General features: G+C 43.0%; 1 protein-coding gene across 1 annotated transcript in view; it reads left to right on the top strand.

Moving 5' to 3' along the window:
* The first annotated feature begins 11,590 nt into the window (after positions 1 to 11,590).
* The window catches only part of Clybl (citramalyl-CoA lyase), a 78,986-nt gene continuing 65,997 nt past the window's right edge, over positions 11,591 to 24,579 (top strand). Inside the window, exons 1-2 of the mRNA XM_048340578.1 lie at positions 11,591 to 11,637; positions 12,011 to 12,197. Coding sequence (XP_048196535.1) covers positions 11,591 to 11,637; positions 12,011 to 12,197 — 234 coding nt within the window. The remainder of the gene's footprint in view (positions 11,638 to 12,010; positions 12,198 to 24,579) is intronic.

Genomic DNA, 24,579 nt, shown 5'->3' with positions numbered 1-24,579 from the left:
TTCATTTTTGGAGGAACTAAAAATAAATCAATTTTATACTTGGGGCTGGTACATTGCTAAGTGTGGCATTAAAATTTTTTTTTAAACCCCCCAAAAACCAAAAAGTACTTAACCTTCCCCCAAATTAGAGCAAATTCTAGGAAGTCTTGCCTTAAATAGATATTTAACCTAACTAGTACTTGTAGTACATTGAACATACTTTAAAAAAAAAAACCTCAATTATGTTAGCAAAAGCTTTCATGATCACATCCATATGTTTAGTTTTTAATTTTCATCACACTTAGCTCTGAATAATTAAGAAGGAAAAAACAATCTTAATCTTATTGTGGGTCCCACACAATCAAAGCACATACACGTGATTGGTGATCACAGCTTGTATTCACAGCTTTCGTGTGTGTGGAATGGGTCTGGCAATTAGACTCAGACTGTGTTTTTTCTCAAAATTATTCAGTGTGAGCAAGAGATCAATATTAGACTCTCCCAAAATCTACAGATCAGAATAATCAAGGAACTGTGGCTAACAAAATAACAAAATTCCAAGCTATGTAACATTTTGGCCTCATTTCATTGAGATTGACACTTGAAAGGAATTTGTGAGAGAATATAGGAAGAAAACAGATTCCATTAACCCAGATCATTTTCACAACATTTTTTTTTTAAATTAAGATGTGGGAAGAACTATTTTCTCAAAATTACAGAGCCACTTTCTGGAGGAAAAAAAAATCTGTCATTATTATTTTCATATCAAAGAACCCAGTCATGGGAGAGACACATTCATTTGACATGTTTAGCAGCTTTTGAGCTTTTGCAAACCTGTAAAAGAATCCTCACTACATCTGTCGCATTGACAATCTTCTTTTCTGACCTTGAACAGTAAGTTAAGGAGAAGTTGATCTTTCTAGTTTACATTTGCTCACTTACCTCGAAAGCTCTGAGCAAGCTCAGCTTTAGATATATTCCTTTTCTCATGGAATAACTTGATCCTGATGGAATCTCCAAGTGGAAAAGTTTAGTGTGTACTTTTGGTATTAAATACTTTATTTTGTCTTTTACTAATAGTAATAAAAGGGCTGGGGATATGGCCTAGTGGCAAGAGTGCCTGCCTCAGATACATGAGGCCCTGGGTTCGATTCCCCAGCACCACATATACAGAAAACGGCCAGAAGCGGTGCTGTGGCTCAAGTGGCAGAGTGCTAGCCTTGAGCAAAGAGAAGCCAGGGACAGTGCTCAGGCCCTGAGTCCAAGGCCCAGGACTGGCCAAAAAAACAAAACAAAACAACAAAAAACTAATAGTAATAAAATATAAATCATAATGTTGTTGTATTAATAAAATACTACTACTAATTATCATTATTTTGCCAGAGCTGAGGCTTGAACTCAGGGCCTGGGCACTATCCCTGAACTTTTTTTGATCAAAGCTAGTATTTTACCACTTGAGCCGTAGCTCCTCCTCAGGCTCTTGGTAGTTAATTAGAGATAAGAGTCTCAAGAACTTTCCTGCTCCAGCTGGATTTGAATCTCAGTCCTCAGATCTCAGCCTCCCGACTAGCTAGGATTACAAGGCGTCAGCCTCCAATGCCCAGAGAGTTATTAATTTACTTTGTGTGTGTGTGCCTCCACCACTTGAGCCACAGCTCCACTCTTGGCTTTTGGGTGGCCAGTTGGAGGTAAGAGTAATCGAACGGACTTTCCTGCCCAGGCTGACTTGAGATTTCCGTCCTCAGATCTTAGCCTCTTGAGTGTGAGCCATCAGCATCTGGCCTTTCATTTGTTTCTGTCATTGTTATTACATTGCCCAAGCTGGTCTCCAACCTTGGGCTGAAGGATTCTCCTGCCTCAGTCTCCCCAGTACCTGGGACTACAGGGGGCCCGACTCCACTGCCTTTTCTTGTGGGTATTACTGATGGTTCCATAGTAACAATACTTCAAAGATATTCTCCATACGGTTTCAGTATATTAGCTATGTTGTCTTCTCTCCAACTTGTTTCAGAATGAGATCTTCTTAGTCAGGAATGCAAACACTGAGCAATCTGAGTGAGTATGCAAACACTGAATACGTGTATGTGCACGTGTACACGCACGGAGGCTGGTTACTGGGGCTAGAACCCAGTGGCCATGGTGTGGGCTTTGTCCCTTAGTTTTTCACTCATATCTCTTGAATCAGAGCTCCACTTTTGCGTTTCTTTTCCCCCTGGTTAGTTGGAGAGAAGAGTGTCACAGACTCTCCTGCTTGGACTGACTTCAAACCATGGTCCTCAGATCTCAGTCTCCTGAGTAGCTGGGATTACAGGGGTGAGCCATTGCATCCTGCTGTCTGATGCAATCTTAACTAGAAGGCTATGCTCCTAATGTTCATCTCTGGCCAGTTGTGGAGCCCTCTCCCTTCTTATTGTTTACAGTGTTTCAGGACCCAGCATCATAAATGGTCTCTATTGAGCAAAGATGCACCTGGTGAGGCTGGCAGGTCCTTAGGTTTTAACTACAGCGTATCAGACACGTCCGCGTCACCTGCCTGACAGGTGCTGTGCATCCTAGCTCCCTGCTCAGGGAATCCATCCCTCCATCTTCCTGGGCGGAGTCCTGAGTCGCCAACGGATCCCGGACCAGGCCCTCAGCAGCTAACTAATAATGAAGGACATCCTTGGAGCCCTTTGTGTTTCCTGGAGCCCCTCTAGAAGCCGCCCAGAAAGAGCAGAGAGGCTAATCGCTTTGTGTTCCCAAATGTGGTCAGTGAAGGAGTGCAGGTTTCCCTCTTGACCTCGGTGTCAGGCCAGGATTAAAAAAAACCCTCCAGCCTTCCCTTCACATAAAATCTCTGCTCCTCCTTCTCTTGCCCAAAGGAGAGCAAGAAAGTGGGATTAAGGGACTAGCCACTAACAGGCACATGCTCTATTGTTGTCCCCCTCAACACTAAACAAGGAGCTTTGCAAATAAACAAAAGGCCCTGCTCCCCTCCTCTCCCTGCCCCCACTCACCCTTCCTTCTCCCTCTCCCCTTCCCTTCCAACTTCACACTTCCCCATCTGCTGCTTTCCCCCTCCCACCCATCTTTCCCCTCCCGCCTGTCCTTTCTGTTCTCTCCCTTTCCCACCCGATTCCTGTCCCCTGGCTCTCCTCTGCCTCTTTACCTCCCGCTTAACTGGTTTAGGCTTGTTCAGAAAAATGTCCTTCTCTGATCTCTGAGACGCTGCTGAGCACCCAAGTGCCATCGAACTCTGAAAGCTGCCGTGGCACATTTACTGACACAATGGGGACCCATTAGTGGGCACCCTGGTGGTGTGGGGTTTCCTTGTTCCTGGAACTCCCTCCCCTCCAAGTCACACACCTGCATGGACAATTAGAGCTTGAGGGCCACACCAGGTGGCCTCGGTGGGTGGCAGCGAGGAGCTACTAGACCGTTAGCTTTTCTGTCGTGTCTGGACAGCTCACAGTGCTTCCCGAGGAAGGGCCAGCTTGTTGTGGACTCCTGCGGGATTGCTCCTCCGCTTGAACCACACACGTTGGTGCATATGGAATGCTAGCAGGGATGTGACATGACGAAAATGGAATGCTAACATTAGGTTTCCTCTCCCCTCCTCTCTCTTGAGAGAGGACCTCGCTATGTTGCCTAAGTTGGCTTCCAACTCCTAGGCTCTAGCGATCCTCCTGCTTCAGCATCCTTCACACATGCTACCATTCCCAGTTCTTTAATTTTATTCTTTTATGGCAAAATATACAGAACATAAAACTTGTGTTTTAATCATTACAGTCCAGTGTCTTAAGAACACTTGGTACAACTATCACAACCACACATCTCCAGAACTTTCGCATCTTTTCAATGTGAAACTCTGTATGCTTTAAACAATGCTTCCTTCAGTCCCCTCCCTGCCCCTTTCAGCTCTGGGAAAGCACCATTCAACTTTCTGAAGTTTGTTTGTTGAGATGGTGTCTCAATATGTAGACCAAATTAGATTCCAATTTGAGATCTCCTGTCTCCACTTGGTGATTGCTGGGATTACAGCTGTGAACTCTCATACCCAGCTACATGCAACTGCTGTTTCCATGAGTTTGGCTCCTCTAGCGACCTCATAAATAGGATCATAGAACATTTGCCCTTTTGGGTCTGGCTTACTTTATTCATATTAATGGGTAACTTTAACTTGATATAGCATTTGTTTATTTGCTCATTTTGTGTGAATAAGAAAGTGCTAGAGCCAGGCACTGCTGGCTCAGGCCTATAATCCTAGCTACTCATGAGGCGGAGATCTGAGGATCATAGTTCAAAGCCAGCGGGGGGTGGGGGGGAAGAAAGTCCATGAGACTCTTATCTCCAATTAATCACCAGAAAGCTGGAAGTGGCCCTGTGGCTCAAGTGGAAGAGCACTAGCCTTGAGTTGAAGAGCTCAGGGACAGCGCCCAGAGTTCAAGCCCCATGACTGACCCAAAAAAGTGCTAGCACTGCGGTCACTTGTAGGAACTTGTTTTGCCCTTTGGTATGGATAGTCTGAGGAATGAGTGCTTCACACTGGTACTGCATGACCCCACTGTTCCCCCACCAGGCAGGAGCAAGATGCTGCTTTTCCTCTGGTCCCATCTGCCCTTTGCCCCACCGACACCTCCCTGGCAGAGAAGCACTAGAATAGACAAGGAGCCAGACACTGGCGGTGGTGGCTCAGGCCTGTAACCTCATTTACTTTTCTACTCAGGAGGAGGAGGGAGACCTGCCTACCCATCCAGAGCCCTGGCTTTGTATATAGGCCCCCAGTAGTTGCAAGGCCGACTGGCAACCATGGCTTACATCCTGAGCCCTGGGCCATGCCTTAGAAGTGAATCCCCAGTGCAGCGCCAAGCACCACCCTGTGCATGTGTCTGTCTTGGATACAAGATGATTTCATCTCTGCATAAAATGGAGCACCTGAGTGAGGTGCGATTGAATTGTTTGTGAGAGAGTGTGCTCTGGAAAAAAAAAAGTCTTCTTGGCTGTCCTGAAACAGGGTACACATTTATGTGTATTTGCACCACACAGTATTTGCACAAAGGGCCTGCTCTGTGATGGGGATACAAATAGCTGGATTCTGGTAGCATGTGCATGGAAAGCTTCCCTGCCTCTGTGCACTGTTGCCATAGCAACCAGAACATAGTTCTTCAAAACAGGGAAGGAATCTCTCAGGGCACTTGGGAACTTAGCAAAGTGAGAACATAAGTAAGGCTCAATTATAGATGCTGGCGTAAATACCTGGTTATTAATAGCCGTAAGTGCGGTCGAAATTAGTAGATGAATTTTTCTGTCACCTGGAGGATAGGAAAGAGTTGGTGAGTGGGCTCTCCCCTCCACGCCACAGTCTTCTGGACATAGTACCATCACCAGATGAGGTCAGACCTGGGCTTCTCTCATAACCATGGAGGTGTCGATGGCAGAGATGCCTGGAGGCTGCCCCGGCCCGCGGGCCTGGCTCTGCTGACTGGCCGGCTTCTGCCCGGCCTCCCTGCTACCATCCGAGTCTCAGACAGTTTTGTGCATCTTCCTGCACCAGCCAGGCTGTATACCTGCCTTGGTGACAGCTGGTGCATAGTGCTCTAGCCCCTTCTCTGTTTCATGCAGATTGGTGGCTGCTCTCCTGCACAGCCTTGTCCACACTAAGCTCTCGTGAAGGCCTAGAGTTTGAAGCAGGAAATGACATAATCCTTCCTTACCCTCAGCTCCTGCCCTCAGCTTGCTTGTTGTTTCCCACCACCATTGTAGCCACGTCCTCCACCCTGCCTCTGCCTGACACAAGGCAATCACCCTAACTCCAGTCTGCTCACATGTATTCACTCAGCATCTGAAGGAATTTTTTTCCTTAAGAACGTTTTTGTTTGTTTTTTCCTTCAAGGCTTCGATTCCTTTCTCAGCCTCCTGGGAGCTTTGTGTTCAGACCCTCAAGCAGCTGGAAACGAGAAGGCCTCCTTCTCCATTAACAAAGACAAGTTTACTGTCTCACCATGGAGTTGGGATGAGAATCCAGTTATAGCTCCATGCCCAGCAAGGACTTTGGGTTCTCACCTGCCCCCTCCCCCCATCTCTGCAGTAATGGCCACTACTGAGGCAGCCACTAGGAGCAGAGAGCTGTGTGATTTCCAAGTCAGGAACTCCCCATGGCTTGATTCTTGGAAAGTTGTGTAATTGGTACCCCGACCCCTTTGGAAACAGAGCAGAATTTGATTCTGGTAACAACCCCAAGTCCTACCTTGGGTTAATAAGACATTTGGGCTGTGCTCTCAGCCTGGTGCTGACTCTCAGCATTGGCTGCACTTCAGAGTCTGTCTCGAAGCCTAAAGAATACCAGTGCCGGGGTCCTGCTGCCAGTTTCCTCAGAAGGACTAATTACTTTGGATTTCTTCCTGGGTATGGCGTTGTGTTTGTTTTTGTCAAAGTTCCTGGGATGACTGACTGTAAGGTGCAGCCCACGTTGAGACATCTATACACGGCCTCAGCTAAGGAAAACTATTATGGGTTTAGAATTCATATATGCTAAGTTAAGAGAGCCTCAAATGGACATTAGCTTTTTTTTTTTTTTTCTTCCCCCTGCCAGTCCTGAGCCTTGGCCTGGGCACTGTCCTTAAGCTTTTGTGCTCAAAGCTAGCATTCTACCACTTGAGTCACAGCTCCACTTCAAGCTTTTTTGGTGTCTCATGGAGTTTCCTGTCTGGGCTGGCTTTGAATGGTGATCCTCAGATTTCAGCCTTTAGTACCTAGGATTCTAGGTGTGAACCACCAGCACCTGGCTTACTTTGGCTTATTTGATTATTATTATTTCAAATATTGTTAGCAGTTCTATTGTTGATTGTTTTTTATGAGAAGAACTTTTCTGTAGGGATTTTTTTCCTTCCAAATTTGCTATATTTTTAGTTGTGGTTTTATTAATTTCATGCCGTCTTCTTGTGTATAATAGTAGCATATGAGGAGGTTTGTGGTTTTTTTTAAATGTGTTTGTGCCTGTCCTGGGGCTTGAACTCAAGGCCTGGTACTGTCCCTGAGCTTTTTCACTCAGAGACAGTGTTCCACCAGCTCTACTTCTAGACTTCTAGACTTTTGGTGGATATTGGAGATAAGAATATCATATAGACTTTCCTGCCTGGGCTGGCTTCAAACATTGATCCTCAGCTCAGCCTCCTAAGACATTAGGATTAGAGGTGTAAGCCACCAGCACCTAGTCCAAGAGAATCGTTGTTGGGGTAGAATTTTTTTCCCCATACATTGGGAAAGTATCGCAGCAGTCCTTCCCGTCAGCAGCACATGAACATCCCATAGAAAATGTCCGCCCGAAGCCCAGGTCTGCGCCATGGACCTCAGACTTCCTACAGCTGGGTGGTGACATCAGCAGATGATGCCAGTAAACTGCCAGCTTTGCAAATCTACAACCCAGAGTAACATTCTGCAAACGTTCCCAGGATCTGCTTCAGCTGCAGACCCACATGCCTTAAGCAGAGTGGGCTCTGGGGTCTGCATTCCTAACCTGTTCCTGATAGCAGATTCTTCACTGGAGGCAAGTGTTACTCTACAGCAATGTAAGTCTCCAGAGGGCTTCAAAACTTACCTAAGCCTGGACCTGGGAACAGTAATTTAATTGCATTGAGTAAGGCCTAGAATTTGACTTTGTTTTTTGTTTTGTTTTTGCATGGATTTTTTAATTTTAATTTTTTGGCCAGTCCTGGGGCTTGAACACAGGGCCTGTACACTGCCTCTGGCTTCTTTTTGCTCAAGGCTAGCACTCTACCACTTGAGCCACAGCGCTACTCCCGGCTTTTTCTGTTTATGTTGTGCTGAGGAATGGAACCCAGGGCTTTATGCATGCAAGGCGAGCACTCTACCACTAGGCCATGTTCCCAGCCTGCATGGATTAGTTTTGAGATAGAGCTTGCTTCTTGCCCAGGGACAATCAGCCTACTTTAGACTTCCCATCTCACTAGGGTGACAGATATGCGACCACCACTATCCCAGCTTATCCACTGGAGTTGGAGTCTGAAGGGCTCTTCTGCCTCAGCCTACTTGGAACCGTGATCCTCCTGTTCTTAACCTTCCAAGAAGCAAGGATTATAGGCATGAGCCATTGGTGCCTGGCTCAGAATTTGACTTTTAAAGAGCTCCTCAGGTAGTTATTCTATTGTACTCCAGGTTGAGAAGCCCCATGGTAGTAGGGACTAGTTATGTCTCTAGTTATAGCAATAATTAATCAATGGCATAAGGTGAAGGAGGAAAGGCAGGAGACAAAAACAAGGCCAGGAGTGGCCTCCTCTCTGGAACATCAAATCTGTGGCCTCCTCTCTGGAACATCAAATCTGTAAGAAGGTCCCTTGTAGGGAGAATGCACCATAAGGCTACCAGATTTTTTTCAATTCTTGGTAAGCCTCTTATTTGCATATTATATAAATATATTTACATGTTGACTGTTAACAAGTCCTAAGTCAAACTATGAAAAAATAAGTTTGATCTTGTCACCTGCTGCAATTACATTCATAAGCAGTGTCAGTGTAGAACAGAAAGCAAGCACAGAACTGATTTTGGAACAGCGAGGGTGGGAGAAGGAGAGAGCTGGACTGCTGGAGCGGAGGGAGGCTCAGGAAGCCCTTCTTCCTGAGCTGTGACCCCCACCATCGGGCTGCTGACAGCCCCTCCAACTGAGTCCACAGCACATGCTGGGGCCGGAATCCCCAGCACCTATCTTTTACTCCAAACAGTTGCGCTGCCTTTGATCCTTTCTCATCCAGCCTGTGTGTCACGTGGAATCCTGCTGGCCCTATTGCCAGGCCTTTCTTTTGAGTGACACTCCCTGCATCTTCTGCGAACCTTCCGTGCCCTTCTTGGCTGCCTCCTAGCCATTGCATGTAGCCATACAAGGGTGTTCCCTGAGCAGGGCTCGTAGGGGCACAGCAGGACTGACCTTCCCCTTGCTGCATTCCCCAAGCCACACTGCAATGGGAGCAAGAAGCTCCTTGCCCTCCTAACCGCTGAAAGGGGCTTTTTTGAAATCTATATCTTGAGATTGCACTGTAGAAGCCTAGGTTGGGGCACCCATTGGTATTCACTAGCTGCTCATTGGCTGAATGAATAGATGGGCACATGAGCAAAAGAACAGAGGAGGCCATGAGGATAAGTAGAGGCTTTTGTGTTGTTTAGATAAAGATGAAAGAGGCCTGAAAGCAGGGTGTAAATGCTTCATACGTGCGAATAGAGGAATGGAAGAAAGAAGGAACAGGTCATGGTTGGATGATGGTTCAAGGATATGAAGGGGAGGAAAATGGAAATGACTTCCTGCTTAGGTACCAGTAACATTGACTCTTCCACTAGAATGAGGGCGAGGTGACAGATGAGTCCTCTGAACTCACTTCTGAGCACTTGGTTTTGGTTGGTACTGTGGACTGGAAATAGTTTGAGTCTCCCCCCCTCCCCCCACAAAAAATAAGTTCATGTGTTGGAAGCTTGCATCTCAGTGTGGTGATGTGAGTATTGCTGGACCCTTTAAGAGTTGGGACCTAGTGGGAGGTCTCTAGGTCACGGGGAGATGCCCTCAGAAGAATTTGTGCATTGTTGGAGAATCCCTGAATTGTTTCTGGGAAAAAAAATTTTCTTTTTTTGTCAGTTGTAGGGCTTGAACTCAGGGGCTGGATGCTGTCCCTGTGCTCTTTTTGCTCAAGGCTAGCGCTCTACCACTTCAAGCAACAGCACCACTTCGAGTTTTCTGGTGGGATTGAGGATAAAGAGTCTCATAGACTTTCCTGCCCCAGCTGGCTGTGAACCGAGATCCTCAGACTTCAGCCTCCTGAGTAGCTAGGATTTCAGGCGTGAGCCACTGCCTCCCGTCTCTGTGTATGCATTTAATACATAGGCTGTGGACGTGGTAGGGTGTGCATGTAATTGTAACATGTGGAAGGCAATGGTAGGAGAATCTTAGGTCCATAAAACTAAATAAAAATCCAAAAGAGAATTGTTTTAATGTCTTTTTCTAGTATGTCTACCATCAGATGTTTCCCAGAGAATTTCTACCCATTTGTTTTTTTTCTTTCTTTTGGGCAATATTTTCTTGTTTATTTGTTTTGGGAACTTTTGTTGTGATTGTTCAAAATTGAGCCTTTGGATCTAAAAATCATGTGGCTGGGTCTGACTGTGAGAGCTGATTTACTCTTCTTTGACCAAATGTCTTGATCTAAAGCACCATTTTTTTCTGCATAAACTATGGACCAGGTTTGTAGTGAGCTGAATGTTAGTGCAGTGGGAAAAAGGATGGAAGGACATAGTTTAGGAACAGCAGGGGCTACGATTCTCTATTACTAATGGAGCTGTTCCCACTTCGATATCAAGCAGCTAAAACCTGACTGGCTAAGGTCTCCCTGTATTTCACTGCCTTTTGTTAATTTTGCACCGATCTGCAGAATGATGAAGGGGGGATGCTTCTAATAAAGGTGTCTTCAATTACTGAGCTAGAAGTGGTCTTCCATCCAGTACTTTTTACATCTTTTTAAGATGTAGCCAGTGGGGGCTGGGGATATGGCCTAGTGGTAAGAGTGCTTGCCTCATATACATGAAGCCCTGGGTTTAATTCCCCAGCACCACATATACAGGAAACGGCCAGATGTGGCTCAAGTGGCAGAGTGCTAGCCTTGAGCAAAAAAAAGAAGCCAGGGACAGTGCTCAGGCCCTGAGTCCAAGCCCCAGGGCTGGCCAAAAAAAAAAAAAAAAAAGATGTAGCCAGCGTATCTGTCTTTTCTTAAAACTGGACTTGAATACTGTTTTTTCTACTGTAAAAGGTACACTGGCAAAGAGAGGCCCATATTCTAAGGCCAGCATAGTTTGTTGATTTTCTGTCCTTATGTACATATAATTGCAGACAGTACAGTTGAACATCTCTAATCTGAAAATTCTGAAATTTAAATATTTTTAAAATTCAAACCTTTTAGGGCTGGGGATATAGCCTAGTGGCAAGAGTGCCTGCCTCGGATACACGAGGCCCTAGGTTCGATTCCCCAGCACCACATATACAGAAAACGGCCAGAAGCGGCGCTGTGGCTCAAGTGGCAGAGTGCTAGCCTTGAGCGGGAAGAAGCCAGGGACAGTGCTCAGGCCCTGAGTCCAAGGCCCAGGACTGGCCAAAAAAAAAAAAAAAAAAAAAAAAAAACCTTTTAGAGCAATGACATAGTACCCCACGTGGAAAAAACTGTACCTGAATTTATGTGATCAGTTACAGTGAAAATACAGGTACAAACCAAGCATGGTAGCACAGGCCTATAATCCCAGCACTCAGAAGGAAGGAGAATCTCCTGAGCTACTTAGTGAGACTCTATTTCCAAAACCATGGGCTGGGAATATAGATTAGTGATAGAGTGCTTGCTTAGTATATGGAAAGCCTTGGGTTCAGTCCCTTGTACTGCCAGAAAATAATAGCAAAAAATTACCTTCAGGCTATGTGTATATGAAACAGAAATGAATTTTAAATTTAGACTTGAGTGTCAGCCTCCAGATGTCTCATTAAGTATATACAAAATTCCCCAAATTTAAAAACATCTCAAGTCCCAAATATTTCTAGTCTGAAGCATTTTTGCTAAAAGAGATTCTCAACCTGTTTTAGTGTTTAGTAATGTTTGAATATTCCTCATCTGTTTCTCCATGGGAGCTATCTGCACAGTATGTTGATACTGGAAGTCATTTTCCAGAAAGAAATAGGTACCTCATTCTCTTTCTCTCAGAAGATAATGCCAGTAACAGTGCTGTTTTTAAAATTTCAGTCCAAATGACATAGTTTCTTGTTTACTTTTCTTGAGATTATTTTCTATGTGAACTTATGCCCTGCTATAATTTAGAAAGATTATTCATTTGTCCTATTTTTGTTAAAATAAGTTTTTTTTTTGGGGGGGGGAGGGTAGTGTCATGGCTTCTGTGGTAGAATGCTTGCCTACCAAGTGTGAGGAGGTCTTGAGTTCAAAACCCGGTACCTCAAAAAAAAAAAGTTTTCACCAAGTTACGTATTTTGGACTAACCTCGGTTGTGTCACCTGCAGGACAGCCTCCCTGGCCGCTCGGGTCTCCAAGCGTGGCTACTGCTTCTGGCCCAATCGCAAGTACATTCCTCGGAGGGCGGTGCTCTATGTCCCTGGAAATGATGAAAAGAAAATAAGGAAGATTCCATCGCTGGAAGTAGATTGTGCCGTGCTGGATTGTGAGGATGGCGTGGCTGTGAATAAGAAGGTAATGGCATGGCTTTCAGAGGGGAAGAGAAACAGACAGAAATCTCCTCTTCTTTGGGTTGGATTTCTCACTACTTGGAAGGATGCTGCTGTATTCGTTTTCTGCTGGTTGCTAATGTTTTTTTGGATTCAGCCCTTCTATGAGTTCTCATTGTGTGTCTTTTGCCCTGGAGAAAGGATTCAAACAAAATATATTTTGAAGTCATGACATTCAGTCGCTGTAATTACCCTGTGGATAGACTGAGCCACAGGAGGAAGTTCCCATTTTCCTGCTTAAAAGGAAACCCCACACAGACCCCTTTGGATTATGCTTCTGGCTGATTTCCTCATGGCCTGATCAAAGCAATAAGTCTTAGAAAATCCCTAGTCTGTGAATAGGTACAAAAGTTTCTTTATTTTCTTCTCTCTCTCTCTCTCTCTCTTTGTCTCTTTGTCTCTTTCTCTCTCTCTCTCGACTTTTGAGACAGTCTTTTTAAAATTGTTATTATAAAGATGATGTACAGAGGGGTTACAGTTATGTAAGTCAGGTAATAAGTACAATTCTTTAACAGTGTCACCTCTTCTCTAGTTCTTCTCCACGTTTTTTCCTACTGACCTCCCTCCCACATAAGTTATATAGTTCATTTTCAACATAGTATCTAGTGAGTGTTACTGCTACATTTGTTCACCCTTTGTCCCATCATTTCTGTGTTCCCCCTTATCCTCCCCCAAACAGATAAACTTATATGCAAGACAGAAGGTACAGAAATAAAAAACAGCAACAAAAGAGAAAAAAAAAAACACCAAAAAACAAAATACAAAAAAAACCTCCATTTCTTCGAGTTCATTTTAATAAACATCATTTTATGTGATTGTATACACATAGCTAAGAATGTCTACAGTCCTGTACAATTTATCGTGTCCAAATATATATTTTTTTGTCTTTTACCATCCAGTGTGTTTACTTGCAGATTTATAGGCACATTCTAGTTATAACAAGTGAGGAAACAATGCAACCTATGTTTCTTTGGGTCTGGCTTACTTTGCTTAATATAATTTTTTCCAAGTCTTTCCTTTTCTTATGAGTGGTACAACATCATTCTTTCTGATGGAAGCATAGAATTCCATTGTGGGTATATAGCACATTTTCTTGATCTATTCATCCACCAAGGGACATCTGGGTTGCTTCTATATTGTGGCTATGGTAAACAATGCCGCAATGAGCATGGTTGTGCTGGTGGCCTTGTTTGTGGTCTATTGGATAAATGCTCAGGAGTAGAATTGCTGGACCATAGGGAAACTCTATGTTTAGTCTTTGGCAAAATCTGCTTTCCAGAGTGGTTGAACAAGCTTACATCCACATCGTTGCCAGCATCTGTTATTGTTAGTTTTCATGTTAATGGCCATTCTCACTGGGATGAGATGAAATCTCAATGTTGTTTTGATTTGTATTTCTTTTATGACAAGAGATGTTGAACATTTCTTCATGTGTCTATTGGCCTTTCTTATTTCTTCTAAGAAGTCTCTATGTCTTTAGTCCATTTATTCATTGGATTGCTTTTTCTTTGAAGGCTCATTTGGGGGAGGTAATTATTTTAGCTCTAAGTATATTTTAGATATCAGACCTTGTCTGATGCATAGCTAGTAAAAATCTTCTCCCATTCTGTGGGCTCTTTATCTTGCTAGCTATCTCCTTTGCAAAGTAGAAACTCTTTGCTTTGATGCAATCCCATTCATCCATCTTTGTTTGATTCACTATGATTATGGAACGTTACTCAGGAAGTTTTAAGCCATACCTAGGAGCCCTACCTCTTTCTGTAATATTTCATGGAATCTGGCCTTATCCTGAGGTCTTTGATCCATTTGGAATTGATTCTGATATAGTGTGATATATAAGGATCTAGCTTCAGTTTTCTGCAGATTTATAGCCAATTCTGCCAGCGTCATTTGGTGAAGAGGCTGTCTTTCTTCTGCCATGTGTCTTTGGCTTCCTAATCAAATATTAGGTGACTTTAGATTTATGGGTTCATTTCTGGGTCTTCTCTTCTGTTTCATTGGTCCTCAGGCCTAGTCTTGTGCCAGTACCAGGCTGTTTTTTTCATTGGTCCTCAGGCCTATTCTTGTGCCAGTACCAAGCTGTTTTTATTAGTATGGCTGTGTAATAGAGTTTGAAGATTGGTATCTATATTCCTCTGACATTGTTCTTCCTGTTAAGAATTGTTTTTGCTATTCAGAGCCTTTTATTACTCTATGAATTTTTGGAGTGTTTTCTTTATATCATTGAAAAATGTTGTTGGAATTTTGATGGGTATTGCATTGATTTGTAGATAACTTTGGGCAGTATTGCTGTTTTCATGATGCTAATCCTTCCAGAAGCATGGAAGATTTTTCCATTTCCTTAAATCTGCTTTAATTTATTTTTTCAGATATTAAAAAATTGTCAAGGTGACATATAGAGGGCTTACAGTTATATATGTAGAGTACATTTCTTGTCAAACTTGTGGCCTCCTCCCTCATTTTTCTCTCACCTCTTCTCCACCCCTCCCCCCAAAGTTGTACAGTTGGTTTACAACATATTGTCTTCTAAGTATTGCTGTTGTATTAGTTTGCCTTTTACTCTTTTTGTCTCACCATTTTGATGTTTCTCTTCCCCTCCCTAATTCAGATAAACAATTCCCAGGGTACCAAAATCAAATACAAAAGTTTTCGTCATACAGGTCCTTCACATCTTTGGGTAATTCCTAGGGTTTTCTTTTTGTTTTGAGACTATCACAAATAGAGTTGCTTTCCTGACTTTAGTCTTGTTCTTCTCATTGTTGACATATGGAACAGCTACTGGTTTTTGTGGGTTGATTTTATACCCTGTCACCTTGCCAAAGTTTCAGATCAACCCAGGTAACTAGGGGGAGGAATCTGTAGGGTTCTTTAAATACAGGATCATGTCATTTGCAAAGTGGGATAGTTTTACGTCCTTTTCCCCTATTTGGATTCCCTTTATGTTTTTTGTTATTCTTGCCATATTGCTTTTGCTAGTAATTCCAGTACTGTATTGGAAAGGAATGGAGAGAGTGGACATTCTTGTCTTGTTCCTGATTTTAGAAGAAATGCTTTTAGCTTTTTGCCATTAAGTATAAGGCTAGCTGTAAGTTTGTCCTATGCAGCCTTTATTATATTGAGGGATGGTCCATGGATTCTTAGTTTCTCTTGAGCTTTTACCATAAAGAGGTGTTGAATCTTGTCAGATGCTTTTTCAGTGTCTATTGAGGTACTCATTTGGTTCTTGTCCTTGCTTCTGTTGATGTGTTGAATTACATTAACTGACTTATGTATATTGAACCACCTTTGCATCCCTGGAATGAATCCTGTTTGATTGTTGTGTATGACATTTTTGGTTATTTGTTGAATTTGGTTGGTCAGAATTTTTTTTTTTTTGTCAATCATGGGGCTGAACTCAGGGCTGTCCCTGAGCAATTTTTGCTCAAGGCTAGCACTCTGCCTCTTTGAGCCACAGCTCTATTTCTGGTTTCTGGTGATTAATTGCTGCTAAGAGTCTCAGGGACATTCCTGCCCAAGCTAGCTTTGAACCACAATCCTCATATCTCAGGTTCCTGAGTAGCTAGGATTACAGGCATTGTTACCAAGCTAGTTTGCCAGAATTTTATTGAGAAGTTTTGCATTGATGTTCATCAAAGAATGGGTCTATGTTTGCTTTCTTTGGTGATTCCCTTTCTGGTTTTTGTATGAATAATATGCTGACTTCATAGAATAAGTTTGGTAGTGATTTGAGACAGCCTCTCAATGTATCCTCCTGCTTCAGTCACCTCAATGCTGGAATTATTGGCATGCACCACTGTACCCAGGTCCATGAGGGTTTTATTTGGTGGTTGTCTGGGAATGCATTTGTCTCTGTTTTCCTTTGCTTAACTTTGTTTTTGAGATTTCTGTAATGAACATGAATTTTTTCAATGACATGGGGAAATATGTAAGACTTTATAATAATAATTTATGTTTTCATGTAATCTTTTGGTAACACACACTTTCACCTTTGTCTATACTGTCTCTCTGGACAGTGAAGGTCAGCTGGGAATGGGTTGTGAGGCTGGTGGATAGAGAGAGCTGGCCATCTGGACTCCTGCCTATCTGATCGCCCCTGGCTCCAGATGAACTGAAATAACATGATTATACTGTACAGCTTTCTAGATTAGTTGCTCTCCTTAGAGATTCTGGAAAACAAATATTTGCCTTAATTTAAAAAATAAAGCTACTTTTCACCTCTTCCCACTGGAAAAACCAAGGCTTTCTAAGTATTGGGAAATGGATTTGAATAAGCATGAGGATTCTAAAATGTCTGCAACATCTTTGGCATGTGCAAGGAACATATAATTAATCTTCTTTCTCCCAGAGGTGAAGCTGAATAGGCCTTCTTTTTCTTTCCTTCTTGAAGGCTATAATGTGATTCTGGTATGATTCCTCTTGAAATTCATGTAGTGTGCTCTAAGGTTAGATAGTAAATTGTAATTCTAGTTCTATGCAACCTAGGGCAAGTCACCTTACTTCTCTGCCTCAATTTCTTATCTGTCCTTCAGGGATGACAATATCTTCTTTTGTCAGAACAGGGATTATTAAGAGAGAAAAGTTGATAAAGTGCCTGGGAGTCGCTTGATTTCCTATAAGAAGCAGATAAAGCTTCTAGTAATCAAGATTAGAGGGGAATTTATTATAGTATTGTAGCACAGTGAGCCATTAGGTACCTGATAAAGTTCTAATTATATTTCATTGCAAATCTTCAGGCTATCCTCTGAGACATACCTGAGGATGTTTCCAGTCTCTCACATGCGTTAGAAATACATTCCAAGGTCTATTCCTACTTCCCCTTCACTAACTGTTCATCTGTGTCCTCAGCCGTCCTTGTATTCAGAGTAGTAGCAGCTGAGTTCCTACTTAGGGGAATCTACAGGAGGTAAGAGAAGAATTAACAATTGGCAAACTGCATTCCACAGAGAGTTCTTATTAGGACTCTAGTTCTCTTAGTGAAGTTGAACATTACTGGACACACTCTTTTCTGCATGTTGAGATTAGAGTCACCTAAAAATCCTTTTAAAATCCACAGAAAGTGGGGCTGGGAATATGGCCTAGTGGCAAGAGAGCTAGCCTCGTATACATGTAAGCCCTGGGTTCGATTCCCCAGCACCACATATACAGAAAACGGCCAGAAGTGGTGCTGTGGCTCAAGTGGCAGAGTGCTAGCCTTGAGCAAAAGGAAGCCAGGGACAGTGCTCAGGCCCTGAGTTCAAGGCCCAGGCCTGGCCAAAAAAAAAAAAAAAAAATCCACAGAAAGTCCTAGTGAGCCTGGATAGCACTTTTTAGGGTTGGAAGTATGGCTTCGTTGGTAGAGCACCAGTCAATGAGCAAAAGAATCAGATACCAAGCTCAAGTCCCAGTCTCAGACCTAAAACAAACAAACAAAACATAAAGAGACATTGTTTTTCTAATAATTTTGTTTCTTCTCTCTTTCTTTTTGTAAATCCCATATCCAAATTTGAATTTAGAGACTTTCATTCTGACTTGGCTTTTTCTGATCAAGGCTGGCACTCTCCCACTTGAGCCATACCTCCACTTCTGGCTCTGTGTGTGTGTGTGTGTGTGTGTGTGTGTGTGTGTGTGTGTGTGTGTGTGTGTGTCTTGAACTCAGGTGGGGCTTTAACTCAGAGCCTAGATGCTGTCCCTGAGCTCCTTTGTTCGAAGCTAATCTCTACGTTTGAGCCACAGCACCCTTTCTGTTTTTTTGGGTAATTGGAGGTAAGAGTTTCACTGATACTTTTCTGCCTGGACTGGCTTTGAACTGCGGTCCTCAGATCTCAGCCTGCTGAGTAGCTAGGATTATAGGCATGAGCCCACCTGTGCATGGCCACTTCTGGCTTTTTGTTGGTTAACTGGAGATAAGAGTGTCTAGGATTTATTTTGCCTGGGCTGCCTTCTCTCCTCGATCTTCAGATCTCAGTCTCCTGGGTAGCTAGGATTATAGGCGTGAATCACCATTGCTCAGCTATTTTTTTTATATAGTTTCTCTCTAGGATTTAATTTCATCTCATATATTTCAATTTATAGTTCTAGCCTGTCAATTTTTTTAATTTTGATTTCATCATCTAACATTTATATACTCTGAGAATTTGATAAGCACACCATATGTAAATTTAACAAGTTTTCTATGTGAATGTTGAAGCAGTTGGGGCCAAGTGTTGCACAAACATGCAGTTAAGAACTTCTGTTAGAGTTTATTTAGCAAACTGCTGCTGCTGACTAATGCCAAGCATTGTAATTTGCATGACAACCCACTGAAATACGGCTAGTCCGTTTTGTTTATAAAGAAAGTGAGGCAAACTGAGGTCATGTTCATGATCAGTACTGGGGATATAGGTGTCAATCATCGTCTCCCAAAGTCCAGGCTTTTAATGAGGTCACTGTGAGGCTTGTGGAGATTGTGTTTTCACAATGGAAGTATGCCTTCACTGTACCTGCACTTCATTTTTCTGGTTTATTTTCTAGCTCTCTCTCTTCCCTTCCCTCCCTCCCTCCCTTCCTTCCTTCCTTCCTTCCCTTCTTTCTCTCTCTCTCTCTGTCTCTCTTTCTTTCTTTGACAAGGTATCACTATTTAGCTTAGACTACATAGTCTCAATCTTGCTATTTTTTCCTCTCCAACACTGGTTTTACAGGCTTGCGCCACCAGGACTGAATATATTAAACGCTTATTTTAGATTATTTAGTAGTTGTTTTGCTGAACAAAACTCTTATTTCCTAATTGACGTTCTTGGAATTATTCAAATGTAGTCACTTCATTTTATATGCCATTTCCTTTTTATATTAAGAGACTAATTTCATTGGCTCTGGATAGACTATGGGTTCATAGTGAAAACAATCAGAATTTCCACAAAGCAATTTGTAAGTATATAATACCATCTAGGAAGCTCTAATCTTGCCCCACTGATCCAATTTGTGTGTAAGTAGCTCTTCATGTCAAGAATGACACTACCAGCTCACCTTCCTAAGCTTGAATGATGAAAAAGATCACTCTTCATTGTTAAATACATGAAGAGGTACTGGGCTGTCTTTCTAAGCCACTGCTTGCTGGGCCACACTGTGAATACACCAAGTAATGCACAGAATTCTGCTGAATTGTTGCAACACTGGGGGAAGCTAAAAAGTCACTAGTGCCTGGATGTGGTATCATTTTTACAGAGGTAAGACTTAGAAAACAGAGAGGAAGAATGGATATCACATTCTTTAAAGTGTCTCTTTCACCTATGAGAACATAATTTGATGATGAAAAAGATAGACTTGGGAACCAGGAGTTGGTGGCTCATGCCGATAATCCTAACTACTCTGGTAGCTTTGATATGAAGATTGCAGTTCAAAGCCAGCCTAGGCAGGAAAGACTGTGAGATTCTTATCTCTAAATAATTACCAAAAAGCCAGAAGTGGAGGTGTGGTCAAGGGGTAGAGCACCAGCCTTGAGCAAAAGAGCTAAGGGACAGTGTCCAGGCCCTGAGTTCAAGAAAGAAGAAAGGAGGAGAAGGAGGAGGAGGCAGTGGGGAGGGGGAGGATGACAACAACAAGGAAGACAAATGAGCTAGGGATACCTAGTAGTAGTACATATAGAATGTTTGAGGCTATAGTTTGATTCCCACACCAACAAAAATAAAATAAAGAAGGAAAGAAAGGTAAGAACAGTAGGAAGGAAGGCATAAATGGAGGGAGAGAAGGAGAGAGAGAGAGAGAGAGAAGAAAAAAGATAGAAGAGATGTGAAGTTAAGTTGCCTGTGTCTGTCTTGATTCTAACAACATCTCATTCTGACAATGTGACCCCTTAGGGCACCTTTTCCACTTTTACTATAAAGGCGACGTGGCAATAGTATTCTACCCCACAGAATTAGAAGTGCCTGGGACCACGTGTGGCACAGAGCCAGCGTTAATGAGAGTGTGCTAAGTATGTAAATAGCGATTTTCTTAGCTGTACTCCTGGCCAAGGGTCTGACAGAGCAAAGTGGCTGCCAGTGGCTTAGATTGCCAAGGCTCATTGGTTTGTTTGGTTCGTTGGCCTTGGCTTTCCTATCTCAGGAAGCCAAAACCAACCAGCTACATAGCCTAGGCTGGGCTCAAGCTCAAGATCATCCTGCCTCAGCCTCCTGAATGCTGGGATTATAGCTATGTGCCACCACACTTAGCTAGTTGCCAATGATCAGTACCTTGGATCTCTGACTCTCACAGGTAATGCAGTGGGACATGTGGACTTTTCCAATTTTGGAGTTTTTTTAAGCTCTCTTCCTCCATTATGATAGACAAATGGCTTTGGAAATAGAACAATCTCAATCTGTAGCTCCCTCTAGCTCCCTCACAGATTGCTTCACAGGGAGGAACCAGAAGCAGCTCTCTTTGAGAGACATGACTCTAGCAGTAGACTGACTGCTTAGCAACTGTGAAACCCTGAGTTCAAAACCGAGTACTGACACAGACACTTCAGAAAGATTGTTTCTTCTCCCCTCAGAAAACCAGGGAGAAAATGAACTTTACATATAGGTCTTTTGTTGTTGTTGCTGTTGGTCTTTGGGGCTTGAACTGGGCCTGGGCTCTGTCCCTGAGCTCTTGAGCTTAAGGCTCAAGTGCTCTACCACTTGAGCCATAGTGCCCCTTCTAGTCTTCGGGTGGTTAATTGGAATTAAGAGTTTAACAGACTTTCCTGCCCGGGCTGGCTTTGAACCATGATCTTCAGAGCTAAGCCTCCTGAGTAGCTAGGATTACAGGTGTGAGCCACAGTACCCAGCAGGTTTTGTGTTTGTTTGTTTTTTAATTTGCATTTCTGTACTGGGTCTTTGAACAATTCTTTTTTTTTTTTTTTCAAATTTTTATTATCAAACTGATGTACAGAGAGGTTACAGTTTCATATGTTAGGCATTGGTCTTTGAACAATTCTGAGAAGCAAAGCAATAAAAGTCCAAGGAAGACAGGAAATGGCCCTGTGAGATGAGGCTGATTGGCTATTCAGAGCAGGGAGAGCAGGTCGTTGTCCTCAGGTGAGGTACACTTCTGATGAGCTCCCCATAAAAGAGGCACATGCAGGCTTCAGTGGGGACTTGTGGGGAGAGTGGAATGGTCCCAGCGAGAGTGGTCCCAGAAGCACCTCTTCCCCGCCACCTGCCCCACAGGGCAGAGGACCCAGAGCTGGCAAGAAGGCTGGCTTCTCACAGCCATTCTCCACCTTGAAAAGCAAGAGGAAGCCATTTTCCTTTTGAGTGACAGTCAAGGCTCAACAGCCCCCTGGGCCCACCCTACGTGTAAGCTTTTTTTTTTTTCTTTTGGTTGTTTAGCCGTGGGGTTTGAAGTCAGGGGCCTGGTGGGCATCACCCCTGAGCATTTTTGCTCCAGGATAGTGCTCTACCACTTTGAACCATAGCACCACTTCTATTTTTCTGGTGGTTAATTGGAGATCAAGAGTCTCACAGACGTTCTTGCCTGGTTGGCTTTTAACCATGATCCTCAGACGTCAGCCTCCTGAGTAGTTAGGATTACAGGCTTGAGCTACCAGCACCTGGCTCCTACTGCGTTTCAGATGGAAGGGTTCTACTCCTCTGCCATCTGTCCTGGATATCAGGATATATTAACGGCCTCAAGGAAGATTAGTCCTTTTTTCTTTCTTTCTTTTCTTCCTTCCTTCCTTCCTTCCTTCCTTCCTTCCTTCCTTCCTTCCTTTTTTTTTAGGCCAGACCTGGAGCTTGAAATCAGGGGCTGGGTGCTCAAGGTTAGCGCTCTACCACTTGAGCCACAGCTCCATTTTCAGCTTTTAGGTGGTTAGTTGGAGATAAGAGTTTCATGGTCTTTGTTGCCTGGGTGGCTGTGAGCCATGATCTTCAGCTCTCAGCCTCCTAAGTAGCCTGGATTCAAGCATGAGCCACTGTGTGGCCAGCAGGAAGGTGTGAGGATGAGTGCACAGCAGAGGTGCACGTCATTGGTAAGGGCTCTGTGGCTACATTCCCCTAACAAGAATTCCTGGAGGGCCGTCTCGAGTTATGGAGCAGGTTCGGCCCCATCACTGTTTGCCAGGGTGAGTTGTTTAAGAAGCAACCTCGGCCGAGGTTGTGGCTTATCATTACTACTGAGTTAGTACCAACAAGCTCTCCTGACAGTCGTTGCAGTGCTGTGGGTGGAACCAGGGCCTCACACGGGCTGGGTAAGCTCTGTACTACGGAGTTACAATACCAGCACAGCGGTCGCTCCCCGTCATGAACCAGTTAGGTCTTGAATTCCTCCAAATACTTTCATTGCCACACAGCGGAAGATCCTTTTCCACCCTGAGCATATGTGTTGGCTCTTGTTGGCACTCTCATTTGCACTTCCTTCTTTTGTGTGTGTGCACATTCACACAGCCACACACACACAAGCACAGAGATACTAAAACCCCTTTTGTGCTTACATAGCATACAGGCACACACCACAAAGGTACACACATCTATTTGGATCAACTTTAAATTCCTCAGTGTTGTCACTTTTGTTGAAATAAATTAGGAGAGTGGCTAGGTGTATTCTCCCCACAGGAAGCAAGCTAAAGGATGTACAGTGAGCGATTAATGTACACCAGGGCATGGCGAGCTGACTTCTCTTCAATAGGGGTGTGAATTAGGATTGAAGGCTCCTCTCCCAGGTGCCATGCCTTTATTAAAAGACTTAAGAGCTTGGGAGATTTCTTCAATAGCCATTGGGGCATTTGTGAGTCTTTTGGGAACAGTATGGAAAGCTGAACTGTGCTTAGGAACTCTGCAAGCTCTTTTTGATCCTTAAAGGTTCTGATATAAAAACCTATCCAGGTTTTTATAAAAGTAGTAAAGTATTTCCATCTTTTTATTAATCCCATCCTATCCTTAAATAACCTTTCTCTTTCTGAGGAGTAATTGTTTACAAAAAAAAAATCCAAACAAACTTTTTTCTCCCATGTTTTTCATTCTTTAAATCAGGCATCTTCTTAAGGCAAATTGATAATAGTCAGCAAATTTCCATTTAATGAGCTCAACAAAGTTTCTTTACAAAAGGATGTGAGCTTTAAATTGTCAATTATTTCTTTTCCTGCATTTCCTGGGAATCCAATTAAGTAAGACTGACTATGATCCACGATGTGATATATCTGACTACAGAAAGCCCAGACCTAGCCAATAAAACAGATCTTTGAGTTCCAGCTTAAAATTAAGATTAAAAAAGAAAGAAAGAATTCAATTGAAATGATCTGAAGCTTTATACATGTGGAAACTAGTCTTTTCCTCTAAAATGAGGTAAGAGATAGCTCGGAGACTATAGTGCAAAACCATTAAACTTGGGCTAGAGCACTACCTAGCATGCCTGATGCCCTGGGTTTGATTTCCTGTCCCCCCCAAATCATTAACCTATTCCAATTATAAGTACTAAGTAAAATCCCTGCTTTAAAAAAAAATCACAAATGGTTTTCTCAAAATAAGCCCAATAGTTTTCGGTCTGCTAAATCTCTAACTAGAAAACTAAACATTGTATAGCTATCATCAAAACAGAGGGCAAACAATCTTACAGAAGAACATGCTTAATATAAAAATGCAAGCTATTACCAGGCATTGGTTGCTCACCTGTGTAATCCTAGCTACTCAGGAAGCTGAGTTCTGAGGATCATGGTTCAAAGTCAGCCTGGGCAGGAGAGTCCAAGAGACTTTAACCTCTAATTAGCTAACTAAAAAGCCAGGGTTGGAGGTATGGCTCAAATGGTAGAGCAACTAGCCTTGAACAAAAAGCTCAGGGACCCTAGCATCCCAGTATGCCAGTACTGGGATAAAAAACAAAACAAACAGAAACAGTATACAAAGAAAACACAAGTTTCTTTCCAGATTTTCTTATTTCACTGGCCACAAATCATAGCAAAATATTGAATACTACTATGTTTATATTAAGGTAAAATTTAGTATTCTGGTTTACAAAGACAAAAACTCATGTTGTGCTTTTGCCACATTCTTTTATATGCATCAGAGCTCCTCAGAACGATGACACCGGTGGCAGCTTAAATTCTTATTCCACGCTTGTTATGTAGGCTAGCGAAGATTTTTCTTTTGTAAGAAAGACAAGTGTGACTTGTCAGGGACAACTATCAAATCGGGAACTAACCCCAGGGAAAGCCTGCTTTTCTACTAAATCTTTCATAGAAGTATATCTATACTGTTGCTTTCAAATAAATTTTTTTTGGTGCTTTCCCTCAGGTGATGTAGTTATAAGAGCTATTTGTTGATCCGAAATTAACTTTCAAGAAGTTAGCACTGGATTCCCAGCCCATCAAATCTAAGAAGTTGTTCATTCTCTGGCACATTATTGATTAGCTCCAGAGAACCTGCCCACTGTGTCAG

This window comes from Perognathus longimembris, chromosome 3 (assembly GCF_023159225.1).
Source record: "Perognathus longimembris pacificus isolate PPM17 chromosome 3, ASM2315922v1, whole genome shotgun sequence".
Taxonomy (NCBI): Eukaryota; Metazoa; Chordata; class Mammalia; order Rodentia; family Heteromyidae; genus Perognathus; species Perognathus longimembris.
The sequence above is the reverse complement of the archived record's forward strand: the minus strand, read 5'-3'. Positions and strand labels throughout refer to the sequence as shown.